Raw genomic sequence first — 27,883 nt, 5'->3', positions numbered from 1 at the left:
GATCTCAATGTATTTTTAAGGGGAGACACTGCTGACATTAAGCTGGAAGGCAGTGGAAACATCCAAGAAAGAGCATTCAAGAGTTTAACTCCTCTCCTCCCCACGAGTCCGAATGGAAAGAAAATGAGATGCTGTTTTCCACAGCCTTCTTGGGCCAGCAAAAGCTGAATTTACATTTTTAAGACAAAACAGGCATTTAGTGATGGCACTGCCTTTGCCCTTCTGGGCTGTGTCATCCCCAGTTCTCTGCTGAGCTGTTCAGGCTCTGCTCAATACGTGGCAGGAAATACTCACCTCTCTCTGTGCTTTCCTGGCTTGTTTCTCTTCTAATTTCCTCTGCTTCTTTGCTCCAATTTTCCCAGACACCTGAAATTCTGGCACCTCCTCAGCATCCTCTTCCTCTGCAACATTGCAGAAATGACAAATTTTAAATCATCTGTCAGAAGTCCCCTAGACAAACTTCAGTGCTGCCTAGAAAAGCAGCAGCAGATGAAAAGGAGACACACACACACTTCAGACAAGACCTTTTAGATGGAAAAAAGGGAAAAAAAAAAATCACATGAGACTGCCAAAGCCACAGAGCAGAAGTAACAAGGCAAACACACACTCGAGTGAAGGCAGAAGTAAAAATTTCCTTGATCCTTTGAAGGAAGGCTTTTCATAAATATTTCTTGCTTTCCACAATTAAAAGAGAGACTTTCTCTGATACACAAATTGTGCTAATGGTTGTCGTTATTTATCTGCTCAACACTGGCCTGCAGAGACTTTCTTACCAGCGACCCTCAGGATTTGTACAACAGACATCCTTTGAAAAAGTGGGATTCAGAGGCACCCCCCACTCATCCACTGGTTCTAGCCTGACAGAAATAACCTTTCAGGGATGAGGGGAAAAAAATCCTTGAAATGCAAATCTTGGGTCTGCCTGCAAGAAAATGACATGTAAATATTTGTCTATTGTATGACAAATGGTTGTTTACAGAGGTGATTTCTGCAACAGTGAAATATGAAAGAGTTTTATGCTCAAAGGGTGTGCAAATGAGGATTTCTGCTCACTCAGGGGCTGAGGAAGAAGAGCTTTTAAAGGCAGCCACTTCCTCCTTGCCCAGGAACATTTGGCTGCTGTATTTGCTGGTCTAAATCACTCCTTGATCCCACCAAAGTCCTGGGGACTGACCTCAATGCTCCCAGAGAAATCCTCAGCTCTCTGCACAAACACCACACAACATATTCACAGTCATGGCAGGCTCAAAATGAAAGCTCCTCATACATGGATCCCCTTTTTGGGTGAAATAATTGGTGCTTCGAGCATCCCCAGTGCTGTTCTGCTCAAAGCCGACTTCAGATCCAAACTGGAAGAGATTTGGCAGGGCTGGTGCCAGGATGTTTTTTGGAGGGAGCTCTCTCCAGAGCACCTGGCCTCCTTTTTTGGGAACCCAAAAAGCTGCTATGAAAGGAGAATATATGCATGAATGACACTCCCCCTTCTTTTTTTTTATGAAGAATTAGGTTGGAAACACTCTTGTTTTACTAATTCCAAGACACAGAACAGGACTATGGTTAAACCACCAAGACATCATGAGAAATAAATGTATCTGAGAGCTGTGTAGGTGGCTCTCAAATAACAGCTGCTTTCAGGGGATGGGATCAATATGAGCCTGGTTGCTGAGCTGGGCTTCAGAGAATTACTGGAGTCTGATTACTGAGATGATCAAAAGGGTTCCCCCTTCCTGCACCACACAGAGCGAGGATGGGTACTCAGACCTGACACAGTTGCTTCTATAATTTTAATGATGCTTAAAATAACTTTATATATATTTGAAATACAGCATTGAGGGGAGTTCCAAACACAATGGGTGAGCACACCCAGCACTAGCAGTTATTACTCCAAAATTAACAGCTCAGTTCTGGTATTATTGTTTAGAAAATTACTCCTTTCAAACGCCACAAGTATAAAACACACTCTATGACATTGCTCCACCTGAGGGCTTCTCAAATTTCATCTATATTAAGATTACCTGAGCCAGACATGAGGCAGAAATCTAAGGAGGGACTGTTTTAAAGCCTTTTTTTTTTTTTCCAGTCCTGGATCAAACATGCCTTTGTTGTTCAGGAGCATTCCTTTCCTCCTGTTTAAAACATCTGATGTGACCCCTTAAGCGCCACTTCCTCCAAGCTTCCTGCATTGTGTGGAGTTACATCCATCAAAAGCCAGAGATGGGGATGCAGACACAGCACATGATTCAGCAGAGCTGGAAAGGTCACCAGGGCACCAAAGCTGGCTGTAATTAACATGTACTAAATAAACCTGACAGCAACATAAACACACGCTCAAAGCATTTGCTGAATCCATTTGTTGTTACAGCAGAACCACCCCACCAAAAGCAGCGAGGGTGCTGCACACAGCCAGCAATTCTCTATTTCATTTTGGTCAAGCAGTGATTGTTTCAGCAGCTTTTAGCAGTCACTTTTCACACCCTCCTGGCTGTGACAACACTGGGAGACTCCAGGGGGGGTGAGTCCATGGGGATTTGCATTCCATCTGTCCCTGAGCTTTGGGGGTGATGCAGGAGGTTCAGTTCATGGTGCTGGAAGCACTTCAGCATCCCCCAAGTGCTGTGCTTGGGCAGCCTGTGGCTGTGCTCAGCTAGGAAACCCCACACACTGACAGCACTCAAACTGAAAGAAAGCAGGTTGAGATGGGATACTGGGAACGAATTTTTCCCTGTGAGGCTTGGGAGGCCCTGGAATGGATTTCCCAGGGAAGCTGTGGCTGCCCCTGGATCCCTGGAAGTGTCCAAGGCCAGGCTGGATGGAGTTTGGAACAACCTGGGCTGGTGGAAGGTGTCCCTGCCATGGCAGGGGTGGGACTGGATGAGCTTTAACATTCATTCCAACCCAAACCTGCTGTGATTTCAACAGTCCTGCCAGTTCCCATCTCAAGAGACCAAAAGCACAACCAGGGTGCCATGTTCTGCTTTATACAAATGTGGGGTTTTCAGCTGGCCAGCTGAGAGGTGGCTTCAGGGAATCTTTGCTTTTCCTTGATATTTTGAACATACTGAGAGGCAGCACAAGAGAAAAGTCATCAGTCACACAGGTGTCTAAATTTCTTCTTTTTAAAAATACTTCCCAGTAACTTTAGAAAATGTGCTGATGTTCTGTATCAGGATAGAAATTTAGCAGAATTCTGAACTGTGTACAGAATAGAAAAAAAAATCCAAAATAAACAATGAGCATTGTGTATTTTAGTTGTCCCAGAATCACAGAACTCTTTGGATTAGGAAGGACCTTAAAGACCATCTCATTCCAACCCCACTGCCACTCCCACCTTGCACCAGACCAGGTTTCTCCAAGCCCCATCCAACCTGGTCTAGTTGCTCTTGTCTTGTTTCCTTTTAAATTTTGGGTGAAGCCAATGGATTCCCATCCATGAAAAAGAACGAGAGTTGCACAGGTGGCTACTCACAAAAAGTCCTTTGGGCACAGCCAGCTGCCTTATTTACTATTTATGCAGCACCTAACAAAAGGAGTAAGAGAAAGGAGGAGGGGAAAGATGCCAGGCAAAAGCAGAAGTTGTTATTAACAACGTGTAATTAATACCCAACAGATGTGTGACATCAGCCACTGGAAAGGTGTGGCCATTCCTCAGTAACACAATCCTGTGGTGGGGTTAATTATAGTTTAATAACTAGTCTTAATTTCTACATCTTTTAATTTTTAATTTAATTTGGCAGCTATCCACTTTAGAAACTGAGCAAGGTTTATTAATCTGAAGCCGCAAAAGCAGGCAACACTTAGGGCAGAAAAATGCAGCAGAAACAAAGGACACCAGACCTTTAGAGCAGAACGTGAAGTTTATTCTCAGCTAAAACCATTTGGCAGAAGTGAGAAACCACAGCCCTCCCCCTTCCACAGCCTGTCTGTGCCTGAACGGGATCAGACGCTCACTGGGGGCACTCTGACAACACCAAACTCACTGGATGAGTAGCAGCAAGGCAAAATTGACTTTTGATTCACCACTTGGGATATTAGTCAAAGTTTAACTGTACTAGAAAGGTTTTCCTACTGATTAAGCATTAAAATAATTTCAACCACTACGCCAATTAACGCAGCTCCATTTCACAAGAACAGCGTGGGACCACATCACTGGGGCTAAATTTACACATTTTCCAGATCTTTCAGCGCTCAGAAAAAGTGCTTATTTTAAGAGATTTCAGCACAAACACATTCTTTTTGAACTTATTCACAATATCCATCACTCAGTGGGGATGAAAAATTATTTTTATATTATTTTCCCCAAAAACGTAGCAGGAAACACTAATAGAAAATTTTTTTAAGCTGCAAGATTTGAATGCTGAGCTTAGATACCACACAAAGCAATAAAGAGCATTTTAAAATGCCCAATTAATATCATTTAAAAAACTTTAAAAACCTTGTTTTTTGCTTTCTTTCCCAATACTGATTAACACTTACAAAGAAAAATGTGAGATTCTGATCTCCAAGCCTTGCCATGCAAAAGAAGAGAGGAACTTAGGATTTCATTTATGTTACACTCATTAACTTTTCTTTATGTTTTATTTTAAAATCTCGAGCATTCAGACTATCAAAAGCTGTTGGATTTATCATTACTGATGCTCTGGAAGTAAAATAATTTAACCAAATGTTCTCTGCACTGGAGATTCCAACACTTGTGCTGAAACAATGCTAAAAGCTCAGAGAAAAGCCATGCAGATGTTGGGATGTTTAAACCTCTTGGAGTTTTATGTTGCTGCCAGAAATAGAAAGCCCACGGATTGGGGTAAATAATAAAAGCAACCTGACAAAACCAGATTATTTCTTCGAGGGAGTCCTTACTTTCTGTTTGTTAAAAAACCGAACCAGAAACAACCACACAAAGCCCCATTTTTTGGTAACACATTTTGCAGCAAGTCAGAGAGGCCATTTTGAAGATGTGAAAATGAGCATCTCTCAAAATTAAACCCTTGAAAAACACTCCCTGGAAACGGACTGGGCTGCTGAGGCTCTTCTGCCTCATCCTTCCCTTCTGCCTCTTTTTTTCACCCAGGAGACCCAGAGCATTACCCAGTGGTCCCTGTTCTGCGGGACACTTTGGAAAGTGCTGGCATTTCTTAAACAAATCTGTTTCTTGCTCACCACACCGTGATTTAGGGCAGTTATAATCACCAGTTTCTCTCTCCCTCACATCAACAGCAGCAAAATTTTGGCCAGAAATGCATCTCCAAGTGACAGAAAACCCTCACCCTTCGTTATTTTTACCACAGCTGGATCAAGACAACCCAACTGTACCTGTCATTATTTCACCCTCGTGAGTTTCTTGTCACTCGAGAGGAAATTACATTTTTGATGTAAGTATCAGATGGGTGGGTCACTTGCTGCTCCAAAATGCGGTCTCAAGAGAAGCACTTTGCTCACCTCTGAGCTCTCTGCAGTGTTCAAGGACAACGAGCAGGTTTGGAGAGTCAAGCACAACTTGAGAGCTGGACAAGTGTTTTTTCTGCACATGATCAGCAACCAAGTAGAAGCTCTCAAAAGAACACCCTTATGTCTACCCAGAAGTGAACAGAATCCAAGTGGATGCACTCAAAGCATCAGTCAGGCAAAAACAAGAGCCGAGCACACCCTCCTTGGATGGTAAATAAAAGGAATTTGAAATTGGAAATGGGTAATGCTATTTATTTACACTACCCCATGCCCCAAACAACCCCCAGTCCCACTCCAATTTATCCCCCTTCTCCCACTGTTTAGCTTGGCCTCTCTTGCCCTAAATGATTAATGCTTGAAATCCTCACCCATTTATGCCTTGCAGCATTTTCATCTTGGCTGTAGCCAGCCCACAAAGCCACCTCTGTCTGGGTTCAATTTAAATTAAGACACGCAGAGTTAATTAAGTCTGCTAGCTGGGATCTCAACCTAACCACATGAATACACAACTCTCCTTCCAGACTCCTTTTCCACCCTGCTCCAGTGTGCAGAGTACAGAGGCTTTTAACAAGACTCCCAGATTGCAGAGGGCTGCAAGAAAGGCAGAAGTGTTGTGGCTGGAATTAAATTGGGCAATTTAAGGCAATCAAAACCATTTTTCTAAAGCCAGCCTGACAGTCACGCTGGTGGAACAGCTCAGGGGTCTCAGACATTTTGAGAAGCACTTTGTCACCAAGGAGAAGCATCTCCCAGCAATCTTTGGTCATCAGAGGGTATTCGTAGGTGCTGATGCTCTCCTGACAGGTGACCTCCACTCAATCCCCACTGAGGAACATTGCTCGGTGACCTGAGGCAGGGTTGGCACCTCCCTGGGCCTGTCCCACGGCACAGCCCACAGGGATCCTGGGAATCAGGAATCCAGAACCTGCTGGATTTTCCTCCTGGGAGGAAAGTGAAGATATTTGCTGCTGCACTACTGTCTGTCCGTGACAATGTGTAACTAATTTAGTTAGCTACCCCAGAAAGCTGAAGAAATACAACTTGGTTTAGCTCCACTAGCAATGGGTGTAGATTTGAATACTGAAAATAAACATTTACTATCTCTGTCTGTATTAAATGACTCCTTGTCCAGACCTACAAGTAAGATTTAAGCTACAGAAGGGACAATTAAGTTTTCAAAGTTTTGATCTCGGTGCCCAGGGTTTGGGGTTGATTTTCCTCCTCCATTCCTCTGTGGGAGATTTGAGTCCTGGCACAAACACAGCAGCTCAGCACAGGCAGCAAAAACCGTGGCTACAACTTTACCCTCAAAGCTTCTTTCTCATTCTGGAATTGAAATCTGATTGTTAAATGGAAAACAGAAAACCCTCATGCTAACCACAACTCCAAAGTCTGCAAGTGCCACTCTGGGGACATTTCCTCGAGTCAGCAGAACTGGCTCCCAACAGGCAGAGCTCTTTGGTGGCAACAGCACTTCCCACCTGACTCCACTCTGTGACCATTACAGGGACACAGGGATGGTCAGGCCATCCTCACACCCTCCCTGAGGTCAGGGCTCAGTTCCTTGCAGCGATGGGATGGTGAAGGAATCAATTCTTGGAAGAAGTCAGTGACACAGAGAAGGATCAGGCAGCTTTGCCTGAAGTGCAGCACAGGCCCAGAGTGGAAATTCCATACACAGAACAGAAATTTACCAGTAAAACACTGCAACAAATTCAAACAAATAAATAAAAAAATCTACTTCAGTTGCAGATGTTCAGAAGTTTTCAGAGCATTTCTAAGGCAAGAGTGGAGAAACCAGACTGTCTTGGGTTTGGTGTTTGTCTAAAATGCCAAATAATTTTGTTCTTCAGCCCTGGTGCTGCACTGGGCTCTCTTTCCAAGGAGTCAACAAATTCTTTAGCACAAAACTCTGCTGTGGAGAGAACTTGCTATTCCAGCTGGTTCAAATGCAAGCAGCAATTAGGCAGAACCGCTCTATACTGCAGTGACACAGAGAAAATGAAAAAAACAGGGATAAATCCCATAGTGATTCCAGGATCATGCCACATGTCCACAGAGAGGGCTTTAAAATATGCAACACATCCTTTTGTAAGGGGAAAACCCAAACCCCACACTAAGACAGGCAGCTCAGGGCCAGGCTGAAGGATTTGCAGCACAGAGGGTGGCTAATCCCAATTAATAATGGCCACTGAGCACCTCAGTGCTGGGGAATCAGGGACAGATGCTTCTCTCCACAGCTCCTCTGCTCAAGTCTCCAAAGGCTTTGCTGTTCCTGCTGTGCACCTGTGCTCAGCCACTTGGAAAAACCATCCCAAAATATGAATAAAACCGCCCACAGAAGCAGCACAAAACAGAAGCAAAGAGCAAGAAGCTGTTTTAATTTGGGTAAGAAATTAGAGGAAACAAATAAAAGAAGGCATGTCATTTCAAAGGGAACTTCATGCAAAAGCAGCAGCACTTTCTGATGTACAGAAAGCTGCAAAAGAATTATTTATAAAGCCCAATGACACAGATTCTTCTATTGCTAAAGTGACAAAGTAAGATTAGATAAGATGAGCCGTTTGCTTTGACAGCTTCACTGTCGGCCCTCAGCATTCAAACTTTTGATGTCTGGAGCTGGAAACCAAGTATTTTTAGATTCCATTTTCTTTCCAGGATGTTATCACACGAGAAGAAATAGCCAAAGTTGAAAAGTTCACACCTGTCCATTCTCCATCTGTGAAACCGCTGAACATAATTAGCTGGAAAAGCACATTCACCTGCCAACGTGAGGCTTCCTATGAACTGCAAGGCAGGAAAAGCTGAACAAAGTGCAAACAGTCCCTACTGAAGGTGTCCCAGGGGTGTGTGCTCAGTGCTTTCACCTCCTGCACACCACACACACACACCCTGATCTGCACTGCAAACTCCAGTGCAGCAAAGCCCACAGCAAAGCCTGAACACTTCACCCACGATCTGAAAGTAGAAAGAATGCAGGGGGGTGAATCACGGTGATCTCATCTCTCCAGCAATAAAGAGAATAATGTGTGAAGCTTCACCAGAAAAGGAAATTATGCTTACAGGGTGTAGAAAGAGGTTATTTATCCCCGTATTTTCATCTATGACCACACCACAGGAATGTAGCTGTGAAATGTAAATCCAGCACAGGATTTACACAACACACTGTCAACAACCTGCTGGCAAAATGCAGCAGTCTGTGGTGATCTCCAGGTAATGCACTTTATCCTGACCACCACCTGGATGGCTCCTTGGAGAGAAAACTCCACATTTTGCAGAAATTACATTGGGAATTAATATTTCAAAAGAAATCAGTAATTTACTACAGCTTGTTATTCAATGAAAGGTGTGGATTTTGTTTTCCCAAATTTAATTTAATTCCCTGCACGGCTAAGCAGGAAATACAAAAGTTTTTAGGAAGGATGTGAAAAGTCTGCCACAAATAGCCAGGATTCACCTCAGGAGGAGGCAGAGGTTATAAGGGGTATATAGAGAAAAGGGAGTAGGGAGAGAAGACAGATTATGGTCAAACTGTAAATATTCTTTTACTCGAAAAACTCAAGCATCTTCCTCCAGGAGGCAGCTGCACCCCTTCCCCTGCTGTGAAGTTTTGTTCCAATGCCTGCAAGATGAAGCCAGTGTTACCTTCCAGCCACTCCTCTGCCTGCTGGGCTCTCCTCTGGGCCATCAGCCTGTTCCCCATGGTCCTGCGGCGCCTGGGCATCCCCTCTGCTCGTTCCTCGCCGTGGGGCCGGGGTCTGGCCCCTGCCACTGCTGCTGCTGCTGCCACATTCTGCTGGTGCTCCTCGTCAGCTGCAAGAAGAAAATAAAATATTCCTATTAAAGCTGACTTTCCCTTCTGCCTCCGTTTCTGAGTTGCCAAACAGCAAGGACCCAAAAGTGTGGTTTTCTGATTTTTTTTTATTTTTATTTTAATTTGTATTTGTGTAATGTAGATTCGTCTATTGAAAGCTCAGAGCCTGAATGTTTCAGAGAGGAATATGTAAATCATTACACATGAAACAAAACCTGAAGAGCAAACAAGGATCACAAATTACAGCTGAAATAAACACAGTTAAGGGGTAACTTCATCTACCCCGCTGATTTAAACTCTCCAAAACACAGCTAGGTACACACAGGACATTAAGGGTCACTGCAGCTCTCACTACCATCCTCTCTGCATATGCTGCAATTACTAATTAAGATCTGACAAATGAAGAATATCCTAACAGGAGCAGCTGGGAGGATGGAATTGACCAGTGGGTTCATTTCAGAAGTCTTCCACAGAAAACTCTCAGATTTTGTTTCGGTTTTTGGGGTTTTTTTGAGGCTCCCTGTTGATTTTAACTATGACAGCAGTGCAAAAAAAAAAAAAAAAAAAAAGGCAATGGTAAAATATCATCATCCTTGATACCTGCTTTGCATATTCTGCTGATAAGCCTAACTAATATTTGTTACCTGCTCAATCCTGCAAAGTATTAACTTTCAAGCCTTAATTCAGGCAAATATTCAAATGGTCTCAGAAAACTGCAGAACTACTCACTCCAACTCAGGACACGTCTATTTTGTGATCTGCTGGTTTATATTGCGTCCCAGCAGGAGCACAAAGCACTCTGCACACTGTGCCAAGTCTGCAGCATCCCCTGATCCAAACAATGCCTTCCTAAAACAACTCCCATCAGAAAAAGGGATTTGTTATCTGAACCTATGCAGCACCAAAGGTGTGCCTGCAGCTCACCTTGGGTATCTCAGCCTTCAAAGCGCTGACTTTGGGGCCGATAAGGACACAGCTGCAGCCCCGAGCTCGGCAGGGCTGCACAGCAGAGCCACCTGAGGCAGCCTTGGCCAGCAGAGCCCTCAGCAGCTGCTGCAGCAGAGATGTCACAGGGATGCCAACAGGCCCCCACAACTCCAGCCCCAACACGCTGTGACATTTGGAACTGAGTCACCGCCCTGCCACACTGCTGTCACCCTCTTGTCCCATCCAGCCCTGCAGACAGAACAGGGCTGTGAGAAACCAGAGTGCAGGCTCCAGAGATGCCATCACGCTGCTTCAAGGCTTGCCCAGTCCCACTCACAGCTTATTTGGAATGCTACAGGAAACATTTCCCAAAGAAGCAGAGCAGCAGATTACTTCTTGGACACTGATAAATGCCAAAAAAGCTCTGCAAAAAGCTTTTTGTACAAATGCAGTATTTCCCTTCCTAAGTCCTTGAGATATGCTGCAATTCAAACCTCAGCATCCTTTCACCTGCAAGCTTCAGTAATTCCCAAGATGGTCCTGCCCAGCAACTCAGCTGTGCAGTTCCAGCACTCATTCATTCTGGTTTTGGTTCCTGTTGTCCTGTGAAACAGAGACTGCTTTGCATTTTATGAAAGAGGAATCTATTTATAAGCCGTGTATTTATTTCAAACCGAAGAGCTCAACCCTCACAGGGAAAAATATGTGAACCAAGCTCTCTGCTTTTCTCCATTTAATTCTCTGCAGAAGACTCAGTAATTCCTCAAAGTGACCAGTGTGGACTGGGCTCAGGATGCACTAAACCCCACCAAACCTGACCCATATCATGGTCAAACACACAGGGCAGCTATTGGACAGTATTTGTCACACCTCTAAAACGTGCACATTAACAGAAGACACCAAGCCACTGTGGATTGTCATTTAGTAGGAAACGTTTCAATGAAGCTTTTTTCCTTCCTTCCAGTCCCTAAAATATTTCTCCGGAGTGCAGATTCTTTTCAGCAGCACACAGCTGGCTGAACATGAGCCAGCAGCACCTGGCTTGTGGCAGCAGGGCCAGGGCAGTGCCTGTCCCCTGTGCTGGCACTGCTGCGGCACTTCTAGTGCTGGGGGTGCTTTTGGGCCCCTCCCAAAAAGAAAGATCTTGAGGGGCTGGAGAGAGTCCAGGGAAGAGAACAGAGCTGGGGAAGGGTCTGGAGCCCCAGGAGAGGCTGAGGGAGCTGGGAAAGGAGTTCAACCTGGAGAAAAGGAGGCTCAGGGGGCCCTTCTGGCTCTGCACAACTCCCTGACAGGAGGGGACAGCCGGGGGGGTCGGGCTCTGCTCCCAGGGAACAGGGACAGGAGGAGAGGGAACAGCTCAGGCTGGGCATGGGGAGGTTTAGATTGGATATTTGGGAAAATTTCTTTATGTGACAGGCTCTCCAGGCCTGGCACAGCTGCCCATGACAGTGCTGGAGTCCCCATCCCTGGGGGAGTTCAAAACTGTGTGGATGTGGCACTCAGGGACATGGGTCAGTGGTGGCCTTGGCCGTGCTGGGGGAATGGTTGGACTGGATGATCTCAGAGAACTTTTCCAACTTTTTTTGACTCCAGCATTCCACAGCTCCCGCCTGCCAAGCACTCACAGGGCAGGGATTTGGAAAACATGAATGGTACTCATTGCATTTCTCCCTGTCCTTTGCAGGAGGAGGAGAAAATCCTCATTTGCTCTGCTGTAACACATCTGGACCTGCTCCCTCAGGGGTCAGGGCTCTGCCTGCGTGACTCCAGACACAGCATTTGCCGCAGAACGCTGAAAGTTCAGCTGTGCTCTCCCTCCCCCTGAGCTGTGTCACACACTGATGCCACACACAGGGGAGGCTTCACAGAACAGAGGACACACTTAAAAATCACTTTTCCCCGAGCTCAAGAACGATGTGCTCTGGGGTCTGGCCCTGCTGGGATTTTTTTTCACCTCCTCCCGCAGCAGAGGGCGGAGTCTGGCTGCTGCATTTATCTGAACACATCTCTTCACTTTCCTGGAGCTGCAGAGGTCTCAGCAGTGGCACCCCAGGCTAGTCAGATCATGCAGAGATTAGTCACACAAGCACTAATTAGCCTTGATCCACAGCCATCTGAGTGAAAACTAATGGCCAGCATTAAAGAGGTGAGACAAGCCATCCATAAGCTTTGCAGATTGGCAGGCTAGACTGAATTAATGAGATAAACCCCTCAAATTAACAGGCAGTACAAACAAAACACTCAACAGCTGTCTGGGAAATGGACACAGTGGGCTCAGTTTGTAGTTGAAGCTGTGGTCTCCAGGGTGTGACTCAGCCCTCAGAACCCAAGAATATTTTTGTGCTGGGCACAGCAGCTCTGCCTCAGTGTTCAGGAAGCATCAGTGCAGGCAGGAGATTATTTCAGCTGACTTGTCAGCCAGGGCACAGCGGCAGCTCTGAGATTCTGGTTGTGTCTCCTTCCTGAAGGGAGAGAGAACAGAACCGGGCCCTGCAAGCAGAAATCTCTCCTTCACTGGATGTGAATCACCACTGCAAAAAACCCCATGGAATCATTTTACACTCTCCAGGTAGAAATCTGCCCCTTCACGAAATTGTGCAAACTTTTGCTCACAGCAGAGATGCTTTTCTAGAGAAGCAGCCCCTTGCTCATCACAGCACCTTCCTCTCAGTTCCATCAGATGAGCAGGTGACACCTGGGCTGGCAGGTCTGGAGGGACAGAGCTCCACCTGTTGCAGCCTCACACGTGGTGGCACCATCCAGCACCTTCTGCCTCCAGGCAGAACCTCTGAAATTCAAAAAGGGATTCAAAATTCAATAGGTGGGAGCTTCCTGGGGAGGTGCTTTGGCCCAGCACAGGTTATCACAAAGAGAGATAGCAACCACGTGTAAAATCAAGAAATGACACTTTTTTTTTTTTCATTTTCAGTAGAACAAGTCCAGGCACGACCCTGCCGAAACAACATGCTGCTCCTAGTGACCTTTGAAAGGAAATACAAAGGTACAGGATTTACCTCTCCTGATCCTCAGCTCCCTAAAGCAGCCAAGCCTTGAACATTTTTAAAAGCCAATTTCCACAAGATAACACAAAAGAAAACTGCTGCCCCAAACATTGCATGTTAACAAGAAAAGGTGAGAGCTCCCACCACTTCTTTAGGTCCAATGTTCCTGGTTTCAAGTCCTTTCCAGGTGGCAACACGGATTTATTGGCAGAATTGTGGCAACTTCCATTTTCCACCTAAGCAAATGGAATAGGAAAGCAAATTCCTGCTTAAAACTAAATTTTGTGGCTAATAAACACACCACAGTCCCAGCGGTTCTGAAGAATAACTTCTGTTGTGAACAAAGTCATCCCCAGCTGAAATTCTGTGAAGGGTTTTATCATGACAGAAAACAATATATTACAGTAAAAAATATCTAAAAACCACAGTAAAAAAAAGCATGACCAAGTTGGAAGTGTCAAAAAGTTACCACTGAAAAAGGCTTCAACATGATTAAATTGTCCTGAATGTAAGTGAACTTTAACCAACTTGCTCAAAATCAGCATTAAAGCTTTTTTTAAATTATTTTTTTAAATAATTCACACTATTTAAAACAAATGTTTGGGCTCCAGTTTAGAACTTTGAATGCTTGAAGACAAAAGAAATCCTCTCAAGCCCCACAGCCCCATATTTATTAAAATCATGACAGGAGTGAAGCTCAGGAAATTATGTATTTCTCCAGGACGTGCATCCCTCACTTTTACCAAAAGTTCATCTCTTTGTTCATAGGAATTCAGTGAAATTGCATCAGTTCCTAAACCTTTCCAAGAGAAAGATTTAGACCAGGTCTGTGGAAGCACAGACGTGCGAGGACTGTTTTGGAAAATTTAATTATCACCAAAATCTGCTTTTAACACAGATCCCTTACCAGCCCAGTACTGCACTGACTGTGTTTATACTAAAGGTGTGGTGGATTTTCCTCTTAATTAAAAATTATCAAAGCAACTCTCCCCAAAAGAAAAACAATACAAATTCTAAGCCAAAAACACCCCATATCCCCAAAATCTGTGGAGGTATTGACCATGAGTTTAGCTTGTCCTGGCTAAACACCTTAATTTGACACATGGCAGCCAAACAACCTCACTCCTTCCACTGTGAGAACACGACAAGGTCAGTGAGTTCACAGCCACACCTGACTCCTTCCCACAACACTCAATTCCCACCCACACAAGGTCACTTCCACCACAGTGGAACTGGCAGTATTGGTTATGGTTGGACTCAGTGATTTTAAAGTTTGGGGTTTTTTTTTTTTCCCAGCCCAGATGATTTTCTGATCTAACACTGCTCAGCAGTGATACAGGGCTGGAGGTGCTGCATCATCCACCTGCTTCCCACAATGCCAGGACTGCACCGGGTGAGGTGGAAAAGGAGCAGAAGTGGGACATGACACAGGATTGAGTCCAGACAGCTCTGGAATAGCTCCAGTGAGGGAGACTCTGCACCCTCCCTCTCTGGGCAAGCTTTTCCAGTGCTCCCAGTAAAGAAATTCTTCCTCATGTTCAGGTGGAGCTTCCTGGACATCAGTTCCTGCCTGTTCCTGTTGTGCCTGGGCCCAGCTCTGAGCCCTCCCTGCAGACACTGATGGACGTGGGTGAAGTCTCAGTTTTCTCCAGGCTGAACAGCCCCAGCTCCCTCAGCCTTTCCTGGTCAGGGAATGCTCCAGCTCCTTCATCATCCTCACAGTCTCTGCTGGACCCACTGCAGGTCCTTCCTGTCTGAAGACCCAGAGCTGGACACAGCACCCGGGATGTGCCTCCCAGGGCTGAGCAGAGGGGCAGGATCACTCCCCGACCTGCTGGAAATGCTCACATCCCAGGAACCCCTTGGCCTTCTTGGCACAAAGGAACACTGCTGGCTCGGGGACAGCTCGCTGTGACCAGGACACCCAGGTCCTTCCCATGAAGGCAGACCCCAGTGTCCGCCAGTGCTCAGGGTTGTTCCTCCCCCCGTGCAGGACCCTGAACCGCGCTGTGCTTAACTTCAGAAGGTTTCTTTCTGGCCCTCTCTCCTGCCTGTCGAAGTCCCTCTGAAGGGGGGCACAACCCCCTGAGACATCGGCGATTGCTTGTTTTGTCTCCTCAGCGAAATTGCTGCGGGAGCATCGACCCTTTGTCCAAGTCTCTGCTAAACACGTTACAAACACTAAGTACAGAACCCTGGGGACACCATTCGTGACAGGCCTCAATCCCTGATCCCGAGCCTTCGGGATCTGCTCTCCATTCCCCCCTCATCTGCAGGAACCTCAAGAACACCTTCCCAGTCCCAAAGCCCGTGACAAAACCCCCGACCGAGAACTCAGACTTCCAACCCGGCGCCCCTCACCCTGGGGGCCGCCTCAGGCCGGGAACCCCCAACAGCAGCGGCACTAGGCCTCGGCGCCCCCACCCCGCGGCCTGCGGGGCAGCCCGGACGGAGGGGGGAGCTAAGAAGCTGGGACACCCCCGGAACCCTCCCCGGGACCCCCCAAAACCCCTCGGGACCCCCCAAAATCCCCGCTCCCCCCAACATGGCGGGTCCCCTTCGGGGGCCGCCCGAGGCGCGGCGCCCCCTGGCGGCCCCCGAGAAACGCGCCCCCCCGACCCCGCGCGTGAGGACCCGGTAGAGAGCAGGGCCGCGCCCACCGGAACGGGCCGCGGGGGGGGCGAGGGAGGCCCGGCCGATCCCCTCGGCGCCGCGACCCACCTGCCCTGGCTTGGCCGCGGAGGCGGGTGGCGAAGAAGAGAAGGACGGCGAGCAGCACGGCAGCGGCGGCGAGCAGAACCACGTCCATCCCGCAGCACCGGCCCCGCCCACATCACCCTTGGTACGCCCCGTCTCCTTTAGCTGCCGAAAGGCCCCCCGCGAGCGGGCTGCCCCGCGGGGTGCCTGTGGCGGCGGCGGCGCGGCGGGCGCGCTGCGCTCGGGCAGGCGCGGTGAGGGCAGCCCGCGGGGGAGGGGTCCTGGCTCGTCCCTGAGGCGGGCGCTGAGGGAGGGCGCGGAAAATGGAATTAAAGGCGGAATTAAAGCCGGAGTTGAAGGAGAAATTAAAAACTATGAGGCAAAACTGGCCGTGAGCGCGGTGTCCGCGTTGCCCGGCTGCCCGGCACGGCGGGTGGGCCCAGGCTGGGGAAATTCTCAGCCGGGACCCCGCACCGGCTCCACCCCAGCCAGGCCCTGTCGGGGTGTCCCTGGCAATGGTGAAACTTAGGTTATACCCCAGAGTAATTTCTATCTTCCGCCTTTAGGTCTCTGGAATTTGGGAATGGGATGAAGCTGGAGCTGCCTGGCACAGCAGTGTCAGGAGAATGTCCTGACCTGGCCTGAACCAAACGTGCACAGAAAGATGCAGAAACTTGTACTGGAGATGGAGAACAAATTTCCTCCGTTTGCATGGTTACCCACTGTTAGATCTGAAACTGTTTGTCAGGCTCTACCCCAGTCCAATGGGTGAAGAGAGAAGTATTTTAAGCTTTACTCATTTTTGCTTTGTGATTGTGAAGTTCTGGCTGGTCAAGCCCTTTCTTGCTTCAGAAATACTTTCAATGTGACTGTTTAAAGCACTCTTGGGGAAAGTGTTTTAATAAATTGGAAATGCAAATTAGAGGGTATGTGACATCTAAAGGTGATCAAAAGCACTGTTTTAGCTAATTAGTCATTGCTGTGGACTCCACAGCTGCCTGTTCGCTGTCACGAGCTCGAGATGAGTTCAGATCTGTCAGCACATGAAAAACTGCTTCTGCTGAGGGATTTACTGAATTTTAGCAATGTAGAACCAGCAACACAGTGGGAAGTTCTCAAAAAAGAACAGAAATACAGGATGAATGTTTTATGGCAAACTTTTATTTTAGTAATAGCCTTTCAACAACCTTATTTTGGGAATCATTCATAGAATTGTAGAACGGTTTGGGTTAGAAGAACCTTAAAGCTCATCTCGTTCCATCCCTTGCCATGGGCAGGGACACTTCCCACTAGCCCAGGCTGCTCCAAGCCCCATCCAGCCTGGCCTTGGACACTTCCAGGGATCCAGGGGCAGCCACAGCTTCTCTGGGCACCCTGTGCCAGGGCCTGCCCACCCTCACAGGGAACAATTCCTGCCCAATATCCCATCTCTCCCTGCCCTCTGGCAGTGGGAAGCCATTCCCTGTGTCCTGTCACTCCATCCCTTGTCCCCAGTCCCTCTCCAGCTCTCCTGGAGCCCCTTTAGGCACTGGAAGGGTCTCTGAGGTCCCTCTGAAGCCATCTCCAGGTGAACACCCCCAGCTCTCCCAGCCTGGCTCCAGCCCTTGGAGCATCTCCATGGCCTCCTCTGGACTCTCTCCAGCAGCTCCACATCCTCCTGCTGTTGGCCCCAGGGCTGGGGCAGCTCTGCAGGTGGGGTCTGACCTGAGCAGGGCTCAGGGACAGAATCCCCCTCCCCTGCTGCCCACGCTGGGGGATCAGCCCAGGGCACGGAGGTGTCTGGCTGGGCCACGTGGAGCTTCTCATCCACCCCCAACACCCCCTCACGCTCAGCTTTGGCTGAAGCAGACGTGGGGAAGCTGGAGGTTCCCAGAGCCTGTTTGTCATCCAGCCCTGCCTGCAGCGTCACTGCTGAGTGTTTTATTTCCCTGCATGGCCCCTACAGCCTTTAATAAGGAGATGGTGTTAATGACAGGACGTCACCTGCGCCTCTCTGGGCTGCAGAGGGAGCAGAGGAGTTTTTCCTGTAGGTGTCACCAATATCCCGTGTAGAAACTGAGCTTAAACTCCCGAGGAAGGACCGAGCGTGGGATGCTCAGGTCGCTTTGATACAACACCAGAGTCTTCTGAAATATTTGAGATCCCTTGGGTTGTGTTTCACAGAAGCCTTTTTGTATTTTCCTAATTTATGCCTGGAAAAATCCCTCTGGTTTCTTCAATAACCATGTAAATTCCAGAGGATTTTGAGGCTGGCTTTCTACCAGGACACTGGGAGAATGTGTGAAGGCTGTGATGAGCTGTGGGTGGTGATTGAGTTTGGTGACTGCTGCTGGAGCGTGACTTGTTCCACTCAGTCATGCAAATATTGCAAGAATATCATGGAATCATTTGGGTTGGGAGGGACCTTGCAGACCATCTCATTCCACCTCCTGCCATGGCAGGGACACCTTCTGCTGTCCAGGTTGTTCCAAACCCTGTCCATCCTGGCCTTGGACACTTCCAGAGATCCAGGGGCAGCCACAGCTTCTCTGGGCACCCTGTGCCAGGGTCTCTCCACACTCACAGGAAGAGTTCCTTCCTTAATATTCAATCTAAATCTGCCCTTTTTTAGTTTAAAAATGTTTGCCCTTGTCCCAGCAGTTGTAAGTCCTTAATCACAATAATCCAGTATTTGCAGACCTATGGAATTTTCTCCCCCAGCGTGGGAGCAGTGCCTGATCCCAGTACAGGCTGTTTTAAGGGAAAATTGGTCTTTTTTCAGTTTATTGTGGCAAAAGGTCGAATAACACATTCCCCCTCAAGCATCTTACTGGATACAGGGCTTATGTATCACAGAATCATTATGGTTACAAAAGCCGTCTGGCATCATCAAGTCCAGCTATTCCCCCACTGCCAAAGCCACCACTAAACCACCCCGAAGTTCCACCTCTCCACTTAAAATCCCTTTGAATTTAAATCCTTGCGGGGCTGGAGGCACATCCACGTGTGAGTGCTCGTCACTTTTTTGGAGCAGCCGGGAGAACTCTCCCAGCTGGCAGAGCAGCCCCGAGGCTTCGATCCAGGACGCGCGGTGGCGTCAGGTACGGATGGCCGGTAATGAGGCTCCGAGGAGAGGCAATTGTGCTAATAAACTAAAGTGCATCCAGGAACTCGGTGTATCCCGGGCCCTGGGGCCAACTGGCACACAACGCCCTCTTCCACACTTGTCAGCCTGCCTCGCCTTCCAGGGGAGGGTGGCTGGATGCAAACTGCCTGCTGGGAGCTGTTCCTGGACTGCTTTGAGCCGGGAATTATCTAGGAAAATGCAGCTTGGCACCCAAGTTTGTGCAGAGGGGACTTTCTAACCATTTTCTTCCATGGATGTACTTCCCAGTGCCTGGGCACGCCTTATTTTCCAGCAGGGATGCAACCTTCGTGCAGCAGGATTTATTTACAGGAAGAAATGCTGCAAGTGCTGCCTTCCAGCTCCCGCCCACTTGGATATGGACCTCGGCTATTCTTCCAAATGCTCTCGAAATGTGCTGATGAAAGGGAAGAATTTCTGCATCACTCCTTCGTGCCAGTGGGACACAGCACCTTCCAGGAAGCGCTCTGGATTGCAGGCTCTCACTCTGGGGAGGATCTGGATCAGAGCACCAAAGAGCTGCAGAATATTTTCTAATTGCAGGGCAGTGAGCTGGTGACCCTAAATGTGGGGTGAGCTCCACTCGGGACCCCCCCCTGCACCATCTGGAGCTCAGCACCTCCCCAAAGCCTTTGGAGAAGCTTCTGAGACCTGTCTTGGTCTGTTCTGGCCCTGCTGCTTCCTTCTCACTGCTCTACTTGTGTCACTTGTTTTAGGAGAAATAAAATGGTTTATTGTTGCTTGAGATAGCTTCCAAATCTACCTTAAACGGCGAAATTTAAACACAAGTAGTGGTCATAATAAAAATAGGATCTCAGTTCTTGAAAACAACATGACAAAATTAAGAAATTTGAAAATTTGAAGGCTTGAAATCATTGTGAAATAATTCCCTCTGTGTTGTGTTTTATAACAGCTCATTTCTGCTCTGGAGGTTTGAATGTCTGGTCTAGTTCAGCCACAGCTGCTTCTGGGCCAGGATGTCTGAGGGATGCAGGCAGTGAGACTTGAGCAGATAAAGACCTCTTTTGCTTTAAAAGCTGGGAGAAGATTTGAAACAAATAATTCCAATAAAGATATAAATCTAAAAGAAATCCAGCCAGGCTAAGGATTTCTTTGAGCACATCTTCAAAAATATTTGGAGATCAAGAGTGTTGTACTGACAGAGGATTAAAGAAAAAAATAATAATGGTGAAGTGAAATCCCTGCAAGTGAAACTCAGATGCTTTCCCTCGTGTGGCCACAAAAATAAAACCTTTCAAAGGCTCTTTGGTGAACAGTGAAGCCGCAGAGGTGGTGGATTTGGATGTCCCTGGTTAATGCCCAGAGCACAGGGTTCACCCTGTGTGGCTGTCTTTTCAGCAATTCATCTACAATCTTTCCTTCATCTCTTTTGGCTATAAACTATTCCAGATGACTCTTAACCAGTGCTTCTTGGGAATGGACTCATTCCTAGAAAAGACCTGTTGTAGTCCCCATCCCTGGAGGTGTCCAAGGAATGACTGGAGGTGACACTGAGTGTTCTGGGCTGGTTGACAAGGCGGTGATGGGTCAAAAGTTGGACTTGATCTTGGAGGTCTTTTCCAAGACTTAGCTCCAGCTGCATTGTGTGAGCATGGTGCCAGCACCGGGCAAGCTTCTCCTCTGGAACACGTTAGCTGAAAATCAAAGATGAAAATACTGGTTTTCTTCCCAAAGCCAGGCCTGGGGAGGGCGACTGTCACGGAAACAGCGGTGGTGGAAATGTTCAGAGGAAACGTTCAGAGTTGCTGCTGTTCTGGTTGTCATTCAGAGCTGCTCCCGCTGCAAAGCTCTCTCCTCTGCTCTCATGCCCATCGAGCAGTTTGTCTAGAGCCTTAATGAGTTTTCTGTATCTTTTCAAAATGTAAATTGTAACCAATTTAGAAGTCATTAGTTTAGAAGTCGGTCAGTGCAGCCCTGCTTTAATCTCACCTGTCCTTTCCCATGTTTCCATTAAACCCCATTTAATTACAAATCCTATCTCGTTCTCGGGGCATCAGCTGCGTTTGTAATAAATGTCCCTCAAAGTCTGTGACTCAGCTGACAACGCACTAGCAGTGACCAAGACCTGGAAGAACAGGATTTCCAGTACAAATTAACAAAGAGCTGTTCTCCTGTCTCCAAAAATCCACCAGCACGGAGGGGAAAGGAAACCAAAGATGCCAAAATGGAATTTGCTTTTTTTGCTGCAGGTGAAGAAAAGGGGAGCAGTTGTGACCCAGCAGTACCTCCCTCAGGTTGTCCCCAAGGACCACGGGGACTTGCAGCTGTAATGGCTTTGCTGCCTGAGGGGAGGCTTTTAGCTGCAAAAATCCACCTTTCCGGCCAACTCCCATAAATCCAGAGCGTTTAGTTGGACTGCAGACTCCACTTAATGGGAACGTTGCTCACCATTTCCCATCCTGGTTTTGGCATGAGCAGTCGTGGGCTGCATTTCTCTTTCTGGGTGCAGCACAGAAGAAATCACTTTTATTTTGGCTTGGCTGGAGACTGAACTGTGGAGTGCCCATTGTCTTTGAGGGCAAAGCCTCCCCTCTAAAGGCTCTTCTCCACCATTCTCAGCATCCCTTTGCCTCTGCCTTCCCTCTGTGGAAGTGGTGGAGTGGGCCAGGGAATGGATCCTGCCTTCTGATAACCTTTTTATCAGCAAAAGATGTGTCTGTGGCACAACAGCATTACTGCTGTAACCTGAGGGTGGGTGTTCTCCTGCCTGCATCCATCTCCCTTCCAGAGTTCAGTGAGGCTGGACAAGGCCAGGTCCCCTTGCTCCCTGCCCTAGTGGCACCAGACTTCACTTACCATACATACGTCCATCTTTCTGTCTTGCACATGAACAACTCAGCCAGTTGTGGTCTTGCCTTGTGAGATCTAATTTCTCTTTTTAGCTTCATAATTAAGATTATGGAGAAGGGAGAGCCTGACTCCCCTCAGAGGTGTGTGATAAAAGGATGAGAAGCAACAGGCACAGGCTGCAGCAAGGGCAGTTCTGTAAGGCAAGGAACAATATTTGCAGGGTGAGGATGGTGAAATGCTGGACCACGAGCCCAGAGGGGCTGAGGGCATTGCTTCCCTTCCCACACTCAGCTGGACAAGGCACCGCCCAGCCTGAATTTTGATGCAATTCTGCAAATGCTCATGGACCAGAACAGAAGGAATTATATGTCGAAGCAGAGATGAGTGTGGATGCAGCCTGCAGAGTCTCCTTATCTGTCTTTGAAACACCACTGCTCCGTTCAGCAGCTCCACGCTGACAGCAGGCCAAGAGCTGCATCAGCGACCAGGAATATTCGCTTTTCTCCTCGGACTGCGTGGAGTACACAGATAACTCTGGGAGCAGCAAGGCTGCTTTCATCTTCCTGGAGCTAATCCAAACGGATCACGTTGCTGGGGGAAGTCAGGGGAGAGCAGAAGGAGACAGAGTATCTTTATTTAAAAATAAATTAAAGAAATCCTTAAAATCAAAGTGCTTAGCGGGGTTTCAGCAGGATCAGGAGGCAGCAGTCCTTGCTGGTGCTGAATTTATTGTGTGTTAAATGTCTGGATTGAATTTCCTCATCTTCCCACAAATGGAGCTGCTCCTACCCAGTGTTGGTGGGGCAGTGGAGCGGAGCTGTCTGTGCTGTCCCTGCTCTGTGGATAACGGAGGGGACACGGAATTGTGAGGACTGTCAGGCTGGATTAGACTCAGGGCACATGTAATCCAGTTCCTTGCTTTCTCTGATGACCAGCACAGCAGGTTTCCAGGAATCATTTTAAAAGCTGTACAGAACATTGCGGAGGAAAAATTGTTTATTTTGTTCCCCTTTGCCCCAAAATATTGCTCTGACTGCCATCCTTGCAAGGTCAGCTTTAAAAAAATCAGGAAGATTTCCAAGAGTCTCTGGAAGGCTATGAGTTGCTGGTGGTGGTGTAGACCCACAGTAGTTGTAGGGACAAGTAATTGAGGTTGTCACAGCAGGCTGGGCTGTGGGAACAATCTGTGGAAGGCAGCTGGGATCCCCCAGGGAAGTGGGAAAAGGTCAGAACTGACACATGGGCTTTGCCAGAGGGACCAGGAGTCTTTTGCTGCCTCTGTGTATTTTGAATCATGAAAGCCTGGAACTTTTAGGTGTTGGACTTGGATGATCCTTGTGGGTCCCTTCCAGCTCAGGATGTTCCGTGGTGTTCTAAAGGGCAGGGCAGGGAAACCCAGGCAACAAATGTCCCTCAGCAGCAGCCAGAAAAACACTTCTGCAGGGATCAGTCTCCAGCAGAGGTCCTGATGCTCAGAAATGATCTTTGCTCTGTGTTGCAGATCCTAAAGTAGCTAAACTGGATCCCTAGGAGAGAGATACAAAACCAGTAACCCCATGAACATGATTCACTGCATTTTGTCTGCCACTGGCAACCAAATTATAGAATCCTGGAATGCTTTAGGTTGGAAGGTGCCTTAAAGATCATTCTATTGCACCCCCTGCCACAGGCAGGGACAGCTTCCACTAGCCCAGGGTGCTCCAAGCCCTGTCCAGCCTGGCCTTGGACATTTCCAGGGATCCAGGAGCAGCCACAGCTGCTCTGGGCACCCTGTGCCAGGGCCTCAGCACCTTTACAGTCAAGAATTAAATCATTTTAATCAATCTAAATCCATTCTCCACTCAGCCTGTGTCTGTGCTCAGGATTGCCCCCACCCAAGGAATTTAAAGGAATGCCTCCTGGAAGTCAAGAGGAGGGTGTGGATACCTTGTGAATAGCTATGGGACTCAGGAAAGTGGATTCCAGCCAGAGCTCCTGGGGCTCCTGTACCCTTCTCCATGCTCCTCAGGCACTTCCCATCCCACTGCTGGGCATTATCCCAACTCTAAGCCAGGTGAAAAGTGGGGAGATGAGCTCAGTGTGGCTGCTGGAGGATTTTCTGGGTATTGATGAATACATCGGGCGATGGGGACAGGTACTGCCTTCAGTGCCATTAGTGCAGGGCTGGAGGGATCAATCGATGGCCAGAGATGACTGCCCAGGTTACTTTGTCTTCTCTTTGATTTAAGCACTGTACAATTAGTCCAGAGCTTGAAAATTATGCTATTAAACATTATGCTGTCCTTTTTAATGGATGGCTACTGGGAGAACTTACTGGAAGATTTCCAATACTCCCGTTTCCAAAGGAAGTGTGCAAAAGGACAAGGGCTGCCTAGAATCCCACCTATTCACCCCAAATCAGCATCATCTTTACTGCTGCATCCCTAATATTTGTCTGTGTGCTTAAAAGCCACGTGCCCTGTCCCACCTCTAAACCTTTCCAGTTCATCACTGTCCCTGTCACAGCGAGGGTTTCCTTTATTCCTGACCTAAATCTTCCTGCAGACAACATTAGCCCAAGATCATCCCCATCCCATGATGAATATTCATCATTTTCTGTAACATAACGAAGGTCAGTGTTTAATAAGAGAAGAAAGGCACACAGGAGGTCCATTTAATAACAGAGGTGACTGGTACATAGAGCAGGGAGATATAATTAATATCACAAGGGTGGGAATGTGCTCAGGAAAATCCTGGCAACCAGGAGGAAGGGATGCCATGAAGTTTTAGCTTCGAGAAGTTAAAAAATGCTTTGACTGAAGTTAATGGAAATTCTGCCCGCATAAGAAACACAGGTGGAAGGGAAAATCGGCTTATTTTAATCAAAGGGAGAGGGAAAAAAACCAACCCTAATTTAAATCAGTCCAAGTGATTGCAGACTTAATTCTCTCCCCTTATTAGACTCTTCAATCCTAACCCTACAGGCCTAAGAGATCTCTTTACACTGGAGGCACAGGAATTTGATTTGTATGCACACTGACCTCGAAGTGATGGAGTGAAACCATCCTCTGTCGGTGGGGCGGATTCCCAATTAAATCTGCTGGGAAAGATGATTACATGACTCCATCCTTGGAAATGGGATGGGTGGGGAGGTTCCCCACTGTCAGTGCTCTCAGGTCTGAGGTGCTGGATAATTGCTATGGATGGAAAAAGGAGGAGGAAGTGCTTTGCTCCTGTTCTGAGCTGCAGGGAAAGGAAGGATGAAGCATCTGTCCATGAAGAAAGGCTGGGAGAATTGGGATTCTTCAGCCTGGAGAAGGCTTTGGGGTGACCTCATTGCAGCCTTCCAGTACCTGAAGGGGCCCCAAGAGAAGTGGAGAAGGATTTTGGACAAGGGATGGAGTGACAGGACATTTTTCAAATGGAAAGAGAGTAGGTTTAGACTGGCTATTAAGAAGAAACTCTTTCATGTGAGGGTGGTGAGACCCTGGCACAGGGTGCCCAGAGAAGCTGTGGCTGCCCCTGGATCCCTGGAAGTGTCCAAGGCCAGGCTGGACAGGGCTTGGAGCCACCTGGGCTAGTGGAAGGTGTCCCTGCAAATGGCAGGGGTTGGAACAAGGTGGCTTTTAAGGTCCCTTCCAACCCAAACTATTCCATGATTCCATGATGAAGTTTTAAAAGGAGGGTGAGGAAAGTCAATCAAGATATGTTTACTTAAAAAAATAAAATAAAATAAATTTCCCAAAACATCATTAATTAAAAAACCCTCCACAAAACACAAAACCTCACAGCTTAAGTTTTCTTTTCCTTCCTCCTGTGATTTTTATCTCCTCTGGAAAATGAGAGAAGCAAAGAAATGGATGGCAGCTAGGTGTTATTTTAGAAAGCCCTGATAAAAAGCCCTGATTTACCTTGGTTTTAATGGAGTTCAACCAAAATTCCTACCAGGACATAAATGTGAACTCATTCCTTTCCTTCCCATTTCACTTTTTTTCCCATCCCAGAAATGACACAGGCAGAGAGGTTGGAAGCAGCCAATTCCCATGAATAAGTGGAGGAGAGACCCCATTTCATCCTGGCAGTCATTCCAGAAACGGGGCCAATTCATTAGGCAGAGATCTCCTCATCCCTGAGCAGAACAGCCTGTTCTGCCTGCCCTGAGTGCCTTCTGCTCTCCCAGCACCCGCAGAGGTTGCTGCTTGGAGAGGGACAGCCTTGGAATCCTACCCTGAGATATTTATATGGATTTCTGCAAGGAAAAAAAAAAAAAAAAAAAAAAAGGCTCGTTTTGTTGCAAATTTTTTAATTTTTCACCTCTGCCATCCACCTTCTTCCCCATCCACAGAAAGCATCCAACCTGGGAGGATTCACCCAAAAAGAATGGTGTGTTTTGCAGTTATATTGTTTTTTCTTTGGATTGTTTTTGGGGTTTTTTTTTAAGGATTGCTTTTCAGCAGAAAAGCAAAACTACCCCTGGGGAAAAAAGTTAATTTTCCCTCCCCTCATCCCTGTCCCTTTGCAGCCCCGGGTTGGGCTGTGCACTGCCAGCCCCAGCCCTGCTGTGTCCCGCTGCTGGCAGTGGTGCCCAGCCGAGAAGGACCGGGAAAACCGGGCTTGGGAACTTCCCCAGTGATGGATTTTGTTGCCATCCCATGATCACCGCCCTCCGAAGCCACTGGACTGGTATCAAGGCAGGGGCTTTGATGGTCCCCCCAAAACAGGAGCTGGACAAGCTCCCACTGAGGCAGCAGAGAGTGGTGGAAGCCAAGAGAAAGGCACAGGGATTCCTCCTCCCATCTCCTGCTGAAACACAAGGCCAGGTCATGAAGGGGCAGGGCTGAAAAGGTGCTGAATCACCTTTAGGCATAAGAATGCCCTTGGGATCCTATTTCCATCTGTGTGTATCCCCAAGTTTTTAAAGAATTACAGATCCATGGGATCTCCTGAGATGGAAGGGACCCACCAGCATCATCGAGTTCAACTCCTGGCCCTGCACAGGGCACCCCAACAATCCCACCCTGTGCATCCCTGAGAGCATTGTCCTTCCAGGGTCCTGTCAGTGATGGAGTTGTGCTCATCCATTTCTCCCATGGCACTCCCGAGTCACTCAACCTTTCCTGACTTTTCCTTTGCTTGCAGAGAGAGGAAAAACATCCTCGGTTTTGTTTTAGCCCTTCCCAGCAAGAAAGATTTTGAGGGGCTGGAGCATGTCCAGGGCAGGGAACAGAGCTGGGGAAGGCTCTGGAGCCCCAGGAGGGGCTGAGGGAGCTGGGAAAGGGGCTCAGCCTGGAGAAAAGGAGGCTCAGGGGGCCCTTCTGGCTCTGCACAACTCCCTGACAGGAGGGGACAGCCGGGGAGGGTTGGGCTCTGCTCCCAGGGAACAGGGACAGGAGGAGAGGGAACAGCTCAGGCTGGGACAGGGGAGGTTTAGATTGGATATTTGGGAAAAATTCTTTGTGTTACGGGCTCTCCAACTCTGGCACAGCTGCCCAGGGAGGTGTCAGAGTCACCATCCCTGAAAATGTTCAAAAAACCTGTGAATGTGACAGCTGGGGGTTGGTCAGTGGTGGCCTTGGTAGTGCTGGGTGAATGGTTGGATTTGCTGATCTTAGGGGGCTTTTCCAACCTTTAAAATTCTGTGCTTCTGAGATTCTGTGGTTCCGTGTTTCTGTAGTTCTGGGATTCTGTGCTTCTGGGATTCTGTGTTCTGTGGTTCTGTGTTCTGTGGTTCTGTGTTCTGTGGTTCTGGAATTCTGGGGTTCTGTGATTCTGTGGTTCTGGGATTCTGGAATTCTGTGATTCTGTGGTTCTGGAATTCTGTGGTTCTGGGATTCTGTGTTTCCGGGGTTCTGGGATTCTTTGGTTCTGGAATTCTGTGTTTCTGTGGTTCTTTCTGCCCACTCATTGCTTTAATGCATCAGGTCTTTGCTATGAACCAGGCTGAACCTTTATTTTCCCAACATAATCTGGATCAGGGGGAAGCAAGAAATGCATCAGCACCTGAAGGGCAGCAGCCACTGCCACCTCTGCCTCATGGGGTGACTTTAACAGCTCCATGATTTTGGTCCAGGTCCCTTAAATGAGCTC

General features: G+C 47.8%; 1 protein-coding gene across 1 annotated transcript in view; it reads right to left on the bottom strand.

Moving 5' to 3' along the window:
• The window catches only part of DDRGK1 (DDRGK domain containing 1), a 33,601-nt gene extending 17,552 nt beyond the window's left edge, over nucleotides 1-16,049 (bottom strand). Inside the window, exons 1-3 of the mRNA XM_005517948.3 lie at nucleotides 15,907-16,049; nucleotides 9,088-9,255; nucleotides 295-401 (exon numbers count right to left, since the gene is read on the bottom strand). Of these exons, the coding sequence (XP_005518005.1) occupies nucleotides 295-401; nucleotides 9,088-9,255; nucleotides 15,907-15,994 (363 nt within the window). The 5' untranslated portion in view covers nucleotides 15,995-16,049. The remainder of the gene's footprint in view (nucleotides 1-294; nucleotides 402-9,087; nucleotides 9,256-15,906) is intronic.
• Nucleotides 16,050-27,883: the final 11,834 nt, after the last annotated feature.

The sequence above is a fragment of the Pseudopodoces humilis genome, chromosome 6 (genome assembly GCF_049639895.1).
Source record: "Pseudopodoces humilis isolate 2021_Gansu_Grassland_sample_001 chromosome 6, ASM4963989v1, whole genome shotgun sequence".
In the NCBI taxonomy this organism is placed as follows: Eukaryota; Metazoa; Chordata; class Aves; order Passeriformes; family Paridae; genus Pseudopodoces; species Pseudopodoces humilis.
Note: the sequence above shows the minus strand (reverse complement) of the source record. Positions and strands in the feature narration are given on the sequence as shown.